At 30.9% G+C, this 15,541-nt stretch overlaps 1 protein-coding gene across 3 annotated transcripts in view; it reads right to left on the bottom strand.

Moving 5' to 3' along the window:
* LOC143069415 (uncharacterized) overlaps window positions 1–15,386 on the bottom strand; it is a 48,178-nt gene extending 32,792 nt beyond the window's left edge. Inside the window, exons 1-3 of one of the 3 annotated variants that reach the window (XM_076244029.1) lie at window positions 15,063–15,386; window positions 6,596–6,662; window positions 2,600–3,090 (exon numbers count right to left, since the gene is read on the bottom strand). In XM_076244029.1, coding sequence (XP_076100144.1) covers window positions 2,600–3,090; window positions 6,596–6,662; window positions 15,063–15,149 — 645 coding nt within the window. In that variant the 5' untranslated portion in view covers window positions 15,150–15,386. The remainder of the gene's footprint in view (window positions 1–2,599; window positions 3,091–6,595; window positions 6,663–15,062) is intronic. The other 2 variants (XM_076244032.1, XM_076244030.1) reach the window with 2 other exon arrangements.
* Between the last annotated feature and the right edge of the window lie 155 nt (window positions 15,387–15,541).

Here is a 15,541-nt window from a genome sequence, read left to right as displayed (position 1 = left end):
TTATTACGAGTATTTTACACTTTGTTAGCTTAGATATATATACTTGTTTTATAAGTGAAAGAAAACGTGGCTGTCTTTTTTTCATTTTTACATAGAACAATGTACATGTACAGCAAACTAAATATTTCATTTTTTTGTTTACAAAGTAAAGTAATAATCTATACTATATCAGCAAAATAAACATAACTATTTGAGAAATGTAAGAAATATTGAGTTACTTTTTTGTTTTGTACAGGAAACAATTAAGATTATTTGTAATTTATAAATGTGATATAACTATTTCCCAAAGGCTGGAGAAATCATCCTTCTTTATAAAGACCACCATAGAAGATCAAAGCGGACTTTCATACTTTTTTTATGTTTTTATTTTTTAAATGTAGCTGATTGCAGAGAGAGGCATGCTAACTAATCCAAATCCCTAGACAAAATTTAAAAAAAAAGACATAGTTTTTCCGTTCTTATTCTCAAGTTACTGATTAAACACATCAAACTTAACAAAATAGAGGCGGGGCCTTTTATACCTGACTATGCGGTATGGGCTTTGCTCATTGTTGAAGGCCGTACGGTGATCTATAGTTGTTAATGTCTGTGTCATTTTGGTCTTTTGTGGATAGTTGTCTCATTGGCAATCATACCACATCTTCTTTTTTATATTGGAAGTCAGAGAACTCTTCTTTTTGGTAAGATATAGCAGCAAGACCTTCCAGAACTGAATAAAATGTGCATTTGAAAAAAAAATGGTTAAATCTAACAACTACATATATATATACATATTAGAGTAAATGAATATCCCATAAAAAGATAATGTGCAAGTCAATTTTAACCAATATTTTCTTTATCCCCCAAATAAAAAAATGTCATCTACTGTGACACAACAAAGAAATCTATTTATAGTAACAGAGTCAGGCTGCCTTCAGGTGACACACTGCCTTTAATTAAGACATAATGACCGGAGACTTTTATCTCCAATGATGGACAAAGCAAGTGATAAAACGGATGTCACTGGTTCTCAAGTATTGACAACTGCCTAGGAAAAAAATCTGTAAATTAGAGCTGAGAATTGACTAATGTAAAAACTGGCAATGATTCAAGTTTGGAATCAATAATATCCAATAAGAAGGTATTGTGTACTAAATTAATACTCCTACATAAGGATATCTATCAAAGTTTGTTGCTGATCTTATGGTATGTAAAAGAAATCTCGCCAAGGTCATTCAAACATTTACATACCACCCACTCAAGCCTTTTACAGTTATTTATAACTGACGTTGCATATACTTCTAAATTTATCAACTTCCTTTGAGGCCCAAGGGCAACATTTATTTATCTACATAAATAAAGAGGTAGTTACTTGTAATTTGTACCTATCTCACTTTACCTCCTCCAAACAAAGAGAACGGAAACATTCATATCTAAATAATGAATGTTTCCTGCATTCTCTTTGTTTGGGGGAGGTAAAGTAATTTGAAAACCAAGGCAATGCTTAAATCAAATCAATACAATATTCTATCCTAAAATGAGAAAATCAACTTCTTTGATAGACAATGGTACATGAGGACTTTTTAGCCCCACTTTTAAGTACAGTATTGATTGATTGTTTTCTTAATGTCCAGTGGCAAGTATTACATGCATTTTCAGAACCAAAACTACAGTTTAGCTAATAAACAAATACAAATAGTAAAAAAAAAAGACTATGACCATATGGATAGAAATATTTGCTAGCAAAGTCAGTTAAAAAAGCTGCAGAGTTTTTAACTTTGCCTATTGAACATCAAATTTGTGTAGTCTCAAAATTAAAAGACTTATAAGTTATAATAATTGTTTCTATTATCATTTTCTAAAAAGCAACAAATATGCCACATTGTTAACAGTCACCTCCTTAAAATAACAGGGATTTTATCGTTTGATAATTCATTAATTATATAAGCCAAGGCCATACATAGACAAAATACAAAATAATAAAAATAGACAGGATATGTAAAACATACATGTTTTAACTGACTTAAATATAATTCCTCAAATTACATCAGATCTATAAACAAATATAGAACCAAAACAAACTTGTAAAATCTGGTGGCAGTTGTCACTTAATGACTTTTAATGAGTTTAATTCTTCACCATAAAAATACCTTTTTTTGTTGTTATTTTTTTGTAAATTAAAATGTAACAAGTTCCATGTATTGCCTTGTTTTCAAATAAACAAATTGTTTACGAGAATGTTGTTATAAATGTTATTATAAAGTATCACTAGTATTACACATATACATATATATGAGGTCTTACCAATAAAACATAAAATCAGTTTCTAAATAGATTTTTTAAGTACGACTTTAATTTTATATGTGTGATACTAGTGAAGGCGTATATTGACATATTTGTATAACGTACTGACTTTTATTATCTATTCAGGCGCTTAGATATTTCAACTTGAAACTGAAGGTGTGCATATATTGGCAGAACAAATATAGATACAGATATAATTGAAGCAGAATAAGACAAAGAAACATCACTGGCGCCAGTCAGTATGGCTTTGAAGTATATTAGGGAGCAAGATCTCCAACAAGATTCTAAATTTACTTATATGTAATTTCATTAGTACCTGCATTTTTTCAAAATCCAGAGAAGGTCGATGAAGAGAAGAGTCCATAGGTGAAGAATCAGAGGTAGTATTTTGACGATGTCGTTTCCGTGACGATATCGTCATAACTGTTACAGGAGTAATTTGTGTGTGAACAACTTTTGGTGGGGAAGAGCTGAAATTGATGGGCTGAGGTTGTAACATGAATTCTTTCACTTCTTCGTCTGACGCACTATCACAATGTCGATTTGGTTGTAAACGTTTTCGTTTTTCCGCTACGAATTCCTTGTGAAGAATTTCTAATTCCTCTTCTGAGCTATGATGCTCAAAGTCTAAACTTTGTCTTTCATAGTCAGACGTACAACTAATACTGTCCAAGTTGTAGTCAGACGTACAACTTATTCTGTCCAAATTATGCTCACTGATTTCATGTGTTGACCCCCATACTGTTGTTGAATTCTGGTTTACGGGTATTGGTAATGATCGTCTACATTTGTTATTATTAAATTCATCTGAAAACAAAAATATTTGAATAAATGTCATTTTACTAAATATATTTGTACATTACAGCCGATTGCATTGAGTGTGTTGGTAAAGGCAATATCTTTGGTTAAAAAGCTTGCTTGCTAGCTGAACAGTGAAGTCATTAGGTAAGGACTAGACTACTTTGAAATAATAATGACTTTATGGTTTAGCTAGTAAGCAAGCTAACCAAAGATATTACCTTTGCCTACACACTCAATGCAACTGGTTGTAATACATGTATATTGATTGATGGCTGATTATTAAGGGTCAAATGGCAAATATTACCTGCATATAGGACATGTATCAGACTGATAACTTGATTATGAGAGTATGTAATATCTACTTTATAGTAAACCAAGATGCTTAATCAGATTTTTAACGTCCTAGGTCACAAAGGTTGTGAGTAATCTCCTCAGTATTTTTGTTTACACCATGAAAAAGAAAATAATAAGAAGCTAGCACTGTTTCTCTTAGATTAAAGCACACATTCATAATGCATATTGAAGAGAAACCTGATCAACAACAATGAATGGATCTTCACACAAGAATCAAAATTTACTTCAAAACTTGAACTAGATATACATTTTTTGGTCCAAAAAAACAAAATATAACATAATAAAACAGAATCGAGCAGAACCAGGAGAATATTGTTACAAGATATGCAATGATTTTTACATTAGATTTTTATAAATCACATTTATAAGTACTGTTACTTTCACTACATTGTTTACATGTGTAATTTTAGATGTGTAAACAAAACAACTGTATTCTCTGATTATGTTTTGGTCTAAAGGGTACATATAAAGACAGGGTTCACTGTATTATGTATTTAACAATTTTTCTCTCCTTTTTTAATTTTAAAAGAATTCTTTCCCAATAAGGTATGCCGAAAAATTTTCTAACTGTGAAGGTTAATTTTGCTGACACCTTTAATTATTATCAACAAAGTTCACTGTTCATGCATACATGTACATGTATTCAAGAATTGTTACTAATTTAAAAGATTTCTTTCCTAAGATATGAGGGCAAAATTTGTTCTGACTGTGGAGGTTAATTTTGCTGACACATTTAATTATCATATGGCCAAGATATCAACAGGGTTTTAACTGGTCATGTATACATGTATTTCTTCTAACTGTGTAGGTTAATTTGCTGTCACCTTTAATTATTATCAACAAAGTTCACTGTTCATGTATACATGTACATCAGTATTCAAGAATTTTTACTGATTTTTAACGAATTTCTTTATGACGGAAAAATTTGTTCTGACTAGTACTGTGAAGGTTAATTTTGCTGACACATTTAATTATTATCAGGCCAAGATATCACCATACAAGTGTATTGACTGCATAGCTGTAGAATGTATTGATCATACGGCTAATTGATATAACTGTGCAGGTTCATTGTATCACTTCGGTCAGTAGCAAGGACAAAGACTGGGGTCAAATCCTAGCGTGTCATGCCATCATTACCTCCCCTTTTCACTCAATAACCTGTTTGTCAGGTAATTTTATACTAGACAATAAAACCGTTATTGAACATTAATTTTTAATCAGTTAACGACTGATTTTTAACAAAATCTCAATACAATTCTTTATACGGAATGACAAATATATAACAGATGTGATTTTTTAGAAAAATGCCCTAAGGCCACACAGCTTCATTTTGTCCCCGCTCATTAAAAGTCAGAGCACTTTAATTCTGTCAACCATGAGCTTGGACCATTATCTTTACATGTTGATTTCAGATTCAATATCCGTCTGTTGAGGAAAAGGAGGGATAAGTGGGCTTGACATCAATGCCCTACAACAATGACTTTTACCCATAATTCTTATAATAAAGTCTAATTTAATGGCTGTACTTACAAACATAACACCTGACTGCAATCAATTAAGCATTGCATGTTCATTAGAGAAGTCAATACAGCTTTTATTTGTCAAAATGTTTGTCAGAATAAAGTAATTCATTATATTTTCTTCATTTCGTTACATCAATCAATTTAAGAAAACATCATTATGTAAATCATTTTGCATCCAATTTTAAGAAAGTTCACCATTAAATTCTGATATATATCTAATGTTTATAAATGATTAGCATTGTACAAATGTATGATATTTTGGGGTTATATATTGCATGTTATGTATCAAAAAAGTGCAAAATGTATATGCTCTATTTGCACATTGTTGTCAACTTAAATTTAACGAAAAATGCACATGAAAAGAAAAAAAGAAAGAATTTCTGTGTTTGTTGGTACAAATCGCTAAATCATATAAAGTCAAGAAATAAAGTTAAAGAAACAAAGTTTAGGAACAGAATTCGAAGCAGATACAAAAGTTGGAAGGAAGACATCCACATCACATTTTATATACACCATAAATTTATCATAATGATTATAGAAAATGTATCATTTAATCATAGTTTACACCCACAGTTCAGGTGTACAATGTATATTGTTATTTCAACAGAATCACTGCCCACTCAAAATAAACTACATATTTGTAAAAATATTGAACACATATGAAAGCTAAACACTTTGCAATATGTAATGTATGTGAAAGTTTCATAATGAAAGAAAAGAAATGATATATTTTCTCTGTAGGTTGGGCAATAAGGCTAACAGTTTTGCTCTCTCCAGGACAGTGAAAAATGATATAATTCACTTAGCTGCAGTTAAAACTAATTTAAATTTATTCTATAACTTAAAGTATGGAGATAAAAACAAATTGTGTAGATAAAGTGAACAACAGACATATTTACACCTGTATGCAAATTTGTTTGAATTATTTAAAGTCACACAAGTTCCCACAAATATTGCATCACAGATAAATACATTTTAATCTGGTAATTGGAAAGCGATTGTTGCATGACTTCAAAGGGTTATTATGAGCAAAATCAGCTAAAAAAGTGTAAATATTAATGAAAAGAAGCTGTTCCTTTCCCAGTCAGATGAAAAGCAGCCCCTAATAACTACTTGTGTTTGTAACTGCGTTTGTAATAGTTACAAACGCAAGTGGGTAGTGGGGGCTGGTTTTATCAGACTGTTTCTTTCCTATTACAGTGTAACCTATCTGATATGACGCCCAACTATTTCAACATCCTGCTTCAACCGACACATCTTTCTGATCCCAAAATATATGCCTGTGAGGGCCTCAGGGAAGATTAGTTTATTGTAACTAACTGAGTTTACCCTCTTTAAATAAAGAATTTATTACTATTATTATTATTATCCTTGGATAAAAAACCTGAGTATTCTGACACGCTGCTTGATCAGACATTTTTTCTGGTCCCCAAAAGTGTCAGATAACTGAGGTTACACTGTATATAAAATATCATTTCCCCTTTCCTTTTTATACAGTATTATCTCCACTTTCCTATTTTATACAATATTATCTCCTCTTTCCTATTATATACAACATTATCTCCCCTTTCCTATATAATAAAATATGATCTCCCCTTTCCTATAAAATACAAAATTATCTTCCCTTTTCTTACCTGCTTCTAAAATATCCTCTTCGTTTTCTTCGTCCGATTCTGTACCTGAGTCTCGATCATCATCTTCCTGTAAAAATATACAAATTGAATTAAAACTTTAAGGAACTTTTACAAAAATGTGGTATATACATGTACTATTGCCCCATCATGTTTGCAAGGGGTTAAATTGCACCACCTTCAGAATCATTAAACACAATCAGAGATAAATTTCCTCATCCCTAAACTTAGTTTGGAAGCCAGACATCCCTTAAATTTCTCACCTAAGAAAATTTGCTACCCCCATCGAAAAGGTCTTAGTTCTGGGCTGATTTAAATTGTACCATTTCTTACCATGACCATTGATGACCATCAATATCAAGTTTTTGCAAGTCAAGTCTGATAAATATACATACATGTACTAAATAAACAATTAAAGTACAAATATATGTTTGTGTGGGTTTTTTCTTTTTATTATCTTAATTTGGCAAAGTAGTAAAACCACAGAAAACTGATAGGGATTGTCACTATCAAAGATTAGAAGTTCAAACTAAAAACAAATTTCAGAGTGATTTACAAAATTGAAAAATCTAGATATATACTATTTCCTTTGTCCACTTTTTGTCCAAAAGGTTATATTAAGGTCAAACTGAACATGCTGCTACTCAAATTAAACAGTCATCAAGTTTTTTTTATCTGTATCAGATACACATTGTAAATTCCTCCATGAAGAAATAATTTTATTTACGACTTGGACTGTTGCCAGTTCTAATTCTATTATTGCTACTGGTGATACATGTACTAAACATAATACTGGTACATTGTATAGAGCTGAAATATGGATGATGTTCAAGAGCCTTGGGGTATAGTACTGATATTAGGGGCTTAATACAGTGCAGGCTCCAAATTCTTATAAGGAATTATCAGTAAATTAAGTATTTAAACAACAACAACAATACATTATTTTAAGAGGGTTACACACATGACACAGTTAGCTATATAAATTGATTCTTTTTAATCGCAAATATGAGGAATTTGATGGAATACCTTCAATATTTAAAGGGGAAACAGATGATGAGACAAGTCAAAACACCAGCAATTATCATAGTTGCTTGGGAGTAAGTGTTGATGATTGATTGTTCATTGCTTAATGCCAGTGGTATATATTTCATGCATATCAAGGATAATTTTCTTAAGCTCCTCAGTTTTCTACAATTTGGTGCAATCGGGCGATAAATTCTAATACGGTTCACTACTGACCCCTACAGACCATAGAGGATAAATAAAGTCCATATGAGATTCAGCATTTGGCCTCATCCTCTATGGAATTTACTACAAATCAGTAGGGGTTAGTAGCAAAACCATGTATACATGTAACTTATAATATGTATATATTGTAGTTTTCCCCTATTGGAAGTTGACCAAACCAAACTGTATTGATCATAAATGTACATCATACATGTTTTAAGTAGGGTTCAAGGACTGATCAATGATATAATGACTGAAAAAGATTGTTCCTGGTACTGCAGGGCAGTGTGCCATCTCTGAAGTGCTTGAATTTGTCACCATATTCACAAATGTTTTCCTTTATGCATACTATGATAGAATACCTGATGCACTGCAGATGCATTACTGCCCACACATTCAAACCTTATTACCGGCTATGTAAACAGCAGATGCACAAATCATTTCAAACGCTGCTGCATATATTGGAAAAATTCTGCATGGTAATTGGAAACGTTGACAAAGATAGCCAAAACAATTGCGTTAAATAGCAGCCCTACCAATAGCTATTTATAGGGTCTTGACAGAAATATCTAATTTGTATCAGTTTAATTGCTATTATTGGGCATATTTCAATACTTCATGACATTAGAAGGTTAAAATTGTTGCAGCAATATTGGGTTACGAAGACAGTTAATAGCAAAGGTTAATATAAAAATAAATTTCATTTGCATGAACTTTTAGATAGATCATGTTTTATATGTTTTATATATGTATATAATATATGAAAATGTCTTTAACATTTTTCTTGAGGTAATATTTCTTTTACCTACATGTACCATGTATAAAGAATTGACTTAGCTTTAATTCAACCAAAAAATATAAACAAAAGTAGAATGTATGATAATATTTATGAGGGGGAGCCCGGAGGGAAGTCCATGTAAGTTAAATTACACTATATAACATTAAATATTTGAAGTATGGTGTTTCAAGATTTATATAATTACGAGGGTAGGTACATGTTACTCAAATTAAACTTTCATAAGCTAAATTATTTTAAGTACATGTACATGTATTGTGTTTCTCATGCTGATCCTGAATTTAAGGGATCAATTTTGTAGATGGTTTGTCTAAAATGTATTAAAATTGTCTTTTCTTTCTTATAAAAGAACTTTCAAAATAACTATTTCCTCAAATCAAATCTATGTTATCTATTAGTTTTTTCCTGATCTGATCATATAATATCAGTAATCCATGTTTTTCCTTGATTTAATTCATAAGAACTAAAGGAATTGGTTTTTAAGCTACCAAGATACATGTTTTTCAGGCTTTCTGTAACATTCTTTGGTATCCAGCATTATCTAGAACAACAACAACAACAATACTTTATTTTAAGAGGGTTACACAGTTAGCTATATAACTAATCTTCCCTGAAGCCCTCGACATGAGAAATCAAACAAAATGCAAACATATACATTGCATACATTAGTATAAAAAGTCAAGTATGATAATAATGTTCAATACAACTTGATAAAATGTGATGAAAAAAATAAACATGATGACATGATCAGTTTTTTATATTATTGATACAGTAGGTTGATTTCAATAAATGATCTGTTATTTTGTATTTGAAAGAATTAACATTTGTAATATTTTTTAACGGTATTGGCAAATTATTCCACAAGAATGGTCCAGAATACATAAAAGATTTTTTGAACAATTCTGTTTTTGGTTTAGGGAGTATGAGGTTTCCTTGAACAGCATTTCTCAAGGGGTATGGATTTCTGTCTGAAACATAATGAAACTTGTTAGTAAGATATGATGGGGCATCACATTTAATGCACTTAAATGTCATCACTAACTTATGATATTTTATTCTCTGTTCAACTGTCATCCAGTTTAAGTGTTTGAATAAGGGTGCAGAAGGAGCGAATGGGTCTGTTTCTAGTATTAATCTAGCAGCCCTCTTTTGTAATTTTAATATCCTTTTTAAACCCTCACTGCTACAACTACTCCACACTATACAACAATAATCAATTAGGGGCAAGATATAACCATTATAGAATAATTTTCTGCAGTCTAGATTTAGAATTTTTTTAATCTTTAATAGTAGATATAGTCCAGATGATATTTTTGAGCAGATCACATCAATTTGGTTTGGCCATGTGAGGGAAGGGTCAATTTTAATGCCTAAAAGACTTTCGCATGTGGAAGATTGTATCACTTGATTGTTAATAGTTAAACAACTCTCATTGTAATGTGGCATTGCTCTTTGTTTCGTTCCAATAATCATATATTTTGTTTTATTTTTATTGATGAACATATTGTTATCATTGCACCGTTCCTCTACACCATGTACTGATTCAAGTTTATACAAGAAAATGTGTTGCGCACATGGAAATAGGTGTCAATAGTTTTTTGGTCCAACTTGTCCAACCAGCCTAACCTGATGCACCAATTTAAGCCTTTTCTTTAAATTTTAGATTTTCTTATTACATATACGAGTTGTACAATTTATACTACATGTAATTTATTTAAAACTGAAGTCATTCCAGTCATCTTAGATTAAAAAATAAGCGGTCAATTTCAAAAACAGAAAATCAGTATCTTCTCGCCCTCAAAACACACATACGTACATGACATAACCATGTGGTAAAAACTCTCCTTAATAATCACAGAAACTCCTGGATACATTGTTTACAATGATTACTTTGATATTTGCAGAGACTCTGTCCAAAATAGACGTAATTGCACTTATGTATGCAAATATGTCAGCATTTACTTTAAACACCCCAAGTTCCCACAATTTTACGTCATACTAAATATTCAACTTTTGAATCAAATATTTGACGTCAAAAATTAAATAAAAGATTGGTGCATGCAGCAGAAGGTTATTCCGAGAGAGATCTTTGATCATATGAAGCTTATACATGTATGGCTTAATACCCTTCAGTGCAAATAAGTCTATAAACATAAGTACATGTATGTGACATTCACGCACAAGTTATGTATATTATGTAATTGATTTATAATAACACTGAAAAGTACGTCCTTGGTTATGTGAATGTTTATTGACACTTTATAGTATAGCAAATACTTAGATCAATTTATAAGTTGGTTAATATGAGCTTTACTATACTGACTCATCCACTATAGTATTATACAATTATACATGTAGGCCAAACAAAATCAATTGTTGTTTTTCTTCAGATTTACATGTAGTTACATGTACTCAAGATATTGTTTACATTCTTTCTAACACTAAAATTTTCAACAAAATAAAGAAAATCACTAGCTCTGTTCAACCTTGAAGAAAACAAATGATATCTAGTATAGATAAGTATCATTTTGATATTTAAAAGAGTGCTCTGTCTTTAGTAACCTATACAAAAATAAAAATAAAAAAATTATCCCTCACTCACGCACATCTTTAAGTTAACGGCTTCTTAAAAGTAGAAAAATCGGTACATGTACATGCATAACCTTTGAAGTTGTAAGTATTTAAACTTCATTTTAAAAATATGAAAATGAATGATAGGATAATCATGTTCATGTAGAAAAGGGACAGGCATCTTAGGCAGGGACAGGCAAGGCAAGGACATACAAGTTTCACATGCATCAGAATGAACTAAATAAAATGAAATTAAGAGCAAAATACACCAAGTCTTACATTTTGTAAATTAAATTTCGTTAAGTATAACAGTAACTAAATCATTTTTCAGTCACACTGAATTTCCTGGATTTGAAATGGTTTTATGCCTTTGTAATATTGGTGGAACTAAATATCGTACAGCCCTGCATGATTTTGTAACGATATTTTATCTTCGAAAAACTAATTTACGAGAGAGCTTACATAATTCAAAAATACTACAATTATATCTATCAACTTAAATGCAAAAAAAAATCTTTCCTTTATCTTTTCCCTGAATTGATTGACAATGATTACCAGGTAAGATAAAACAGCACTCAAGTCAAAGAAATAAAAACAGGTATGCCGCCCACCCAATCGTGAAATCCAGGATGTGACACGAAAAAAATATTCAATTTCATCTGACAAATAAGAAGATTAAGAAATACCTAGCTTCTAAATTAATAAATCATAAGGGAGAAATATCATCTAGGGTTTCAGATTGTTATAGAATTGGTAAAAATAATATGACGATATTATTATTGCTATATATCGTAATCATAGCTTAAAGTCAGGAAATTCCAGATTCATCTCGTGTATTTCATTACTAGCTTCAAGGCAGAAAATTATCCTGTTGATTTCCGTCTATTGAGTTATTAAAAACTGTTTGTTCTGCCATTTATCCTTTAAATAATCTACTTATAATTATATGACTTCTTTGCACTGGAAACTATGGTCAGCTGACATCTACGGGATTATCATTGTTTTATATATGGTCAAATATATGGTCAGTTTAGGTCTAATAACATTTCGTGTGTTTTGGTACTTAAACATGATATATTGGCTTTCAAATTTTGGTTTGAGCATTTCTGATGAAAGTAAATCCTGACAGAAAAGCGCTTTTGATGAATAAAATGTATGAATTTAATTCCAGGTTTGAGAAAATCTATGTACTGACCATTGATTCGCCACTTCACAATCAAAGGACAGGGTCTACAAGTAATTTCATTGTTGAAAGAATACATTACTTTCTGAGATGGACTTGGTATATACAATGTTCCATGCACCATTTAATATTCTAATCATTTATCAGCAAAACTTGCAGGTTTTGGCAATTAAATCATACAAAGACATGATTTAATATCAGCACAGTGATTTCAGTAACAATAAAATTAAAACAGTAGGGGTTTCCCTTCTAATTTCTGCATAATGGACCAAAACACATCGAGAGTATAACCATTCCATCTGTTTTTTTTTCTCTGTTTTAAATATTTTGTGATAAGCAGACAACTAGGTTGGCAAAAAGAGTTACTACAAGTATTGACCATACAGCCATGATAATACCAGCCAAAAATAGCTTGGAAAAACTGGGCAATCTGGAAAATATGATTTTTTATTTCACAGAAACATGATCTGAGAAAAAAACATGAATTGGTTAAAGACACTGCCGTGATGTGAATGATTATCAAAGGAAAAATATATGTACATGTAAATAATAGTTTTCAATATGACCAATTTTAAAATACATCTATGGATATATAATACACAAATAATGTAAATGTTAATAAAAGGACAATCTGAGTGACAGAAAAAAAGAAAAAAAAAAAGGAAAAATGTGAACATGACATGCCATTAAATGTAATGTTATATCAACATCTGCCATCATACATGTATGTACATGTATCTATGTAGTGACTGGCATTGAAATTCATGGCAACTTTCACACTGATTACACTGAAACATCCTGTTTATTGCATCATGACATCTAAAGCATGCCAAATAAACAGTGGAAAGGATTAAATTGTCTTATAAATACAATAATGAAATAACTTTAATCCACAAAGTTAATCCTTTAAAATTATCTCATCTTCCCTTCATTGTTAATGTTACATACTTCTAGTGTTACCAATGCATATTCATGTATTATTCAGTATCTAAAATTTCCATTTATTTTTAATTGTTTTTCATTAAATTGACAGAAAACCCAGAGCAAAATTTGCAAAAAAATATTAATTGCATGTTATTTCTTTCGTCCCAGATTTTCATCATCAAGGCATTCAAGGGCTCCCTATTCACAATACACCTCAATATATACAAATATATTGCTCTCAATTGGTCTTGACATTTAGGATTCTTACTTCAAAACAGAAGAATTACATCAGAAGACTTCGCTGAACAATATTCTTTAATGTATATTGGTCTGGTGAATGCAATTGTACTGTAGTGAAAATAACTGAACTATTAGATATTAGTAACCTGTGATGTCAGAAAAACCACAAGTGCTACGGGTCTGCAATAATCAGAACTGCCCTTAGAAGTGAAGTACATTCATTTGTATTTTTACAAATTGTGTTCAATGACACTGAATATGGTAATTCCCTTTACTCTCATTATTTCTCTAATTTGCATAAACATTGTACATGTACACCACAGAAACGACATTTTAAATAATATTTAGCACACTAACAGTTACATTTGTAAAATAAAACTTGATAAAGGCTTTTAACCTTTAAGCATTTTTGAAAGTTCACACACATTTCGAAGTCTCCAATTGGAAATTTGTTTCATCCCTTTAGAACTGGTTGGGGAGGAAAATGCACTAAAATGAATAAAGAATAGATATAGGAAGATGTGGTGTGAGTGCCAATGAGACAACTATCCATCCAAATAACAATTTGAAAAAAGAACCATATTTTCAATCAATTTCCAGTCCATTTTCAAATTGACAGGGCAAATTAAGAAGGTAAAAAATAAATAAACCTGCTTCTTATTACACCGTTTGATCTAGTATTCAACAGTTCTATGATATGATAACATATATTTCTGTGTTCGCTACTCTCCTAATAAGATTCTGATTCAATACCAGTGATCAAAATGGAGCAAAATTTAAATTTCATTACATAAAGTAATATTATTTAACTATAAATATGAAACGAGTTTTCTAAAGATTGAACGTCTACATGCGCACATTCACAAAGAAAATTTAACAATTGACAGAATTTGAAATTAAACATGTTTAATTGTTAATTTGTGAACTTACTAGTCTACCTGACAATTCTAAAATTATTATGTTTCTTTTCACAATTTCCAAGTTAGGTTATTGTCAACTCAAAATTCAAATGTTGCCATTTCTAAACGAAAACAGGTGTGTCAGTGTCAGTGGTGAATCCCTCCTTGGCTGCTAGTAGTAGAATTGTAATCTTTAAGGTAGAGGGGCAGATACAGGATTAAGTCATCATTCATATAAGTTTAATTATTAATTGGTGTTCTGCTCCTTAAATTCAGTACCAGAGACATATAAATACAGTATGTATTTTATGTCTCAGCAAGACTACTATACAAATCCTTAGTCTCAGTCAGTACATATGCATGCTTTCAACATCCACTAGTAACAAAATAACATGTGGACCTTTCTTCTTATACTATAGGAACAGAGTTTGGGTATCAAATAGACAATAACAGTTCCCACTTCTTTATGGGACCACTGCATCAACCATTGAACAAATTTCTGGTTTCTTCTATAGAATGCACTTAAAAAGGTGCACATACAAGGTATGACATGTAAAAACTGTACAATGTTGATATCTGCACTATGTACTAAGCTACGTTAGAATTTCTTTATTACATTTAACGGCTTACCTTTTCTGTGTAAGGTTGTACTTCATTTAATGTTTGAGATTTTAGTTTGTGTGTCAGGAACTTAAGCATGTTCCGTTTGGTCGACATGTGAATAATCTACTAGCACCATAAAAACCCTCAATACTATCCTCAACTGTTGGTTTAAAAAGGGCCAGTTGTCCAACTCTTTGCACCATTAATATTAAATAATTTCTTTGTTAAATTTGTCCTCTCTTTCTCACTTTTCACTATCACATGTTTTCTGTTTGCTTCAGCAGATTCTCTGTCTATGAGAAGTTGTAAGATTTGACAATGTTTATTGGTAAACGGATCATTGCATTCACGGGGATAACAAGTTGTCCGAAATATAGGTCAAATAGAAATGCTCTTGATTGTTAATTAACAATGACCGTTTATTACATGTAATGTTATATGATATTAATTATAGATTATATTGATTGTTGTAGGTTTTAATTATCGCGACACTAATTTCTTAAGTT

This window comes from Mytilus galloprovincialis, chromosome 3, assembly GCF_965363235.1.
Source record: "Mytilus galloprovincialis chromosome 3, xbMytGall1.hap1.1, whole genome shotgun sequence".
Taxonomy (NCBI): domain Eukaryota; kingdom Metazoa; phylum Mollusca; class Bivalvia; order Mytilida; family Mytilidae; genus Mytilus; species Mytilus galloprovincialis.
Note: the sequence above shows the minus strand (reverse complement) of the source record. Positions and strands in the feature narration are given on the sequence as shown.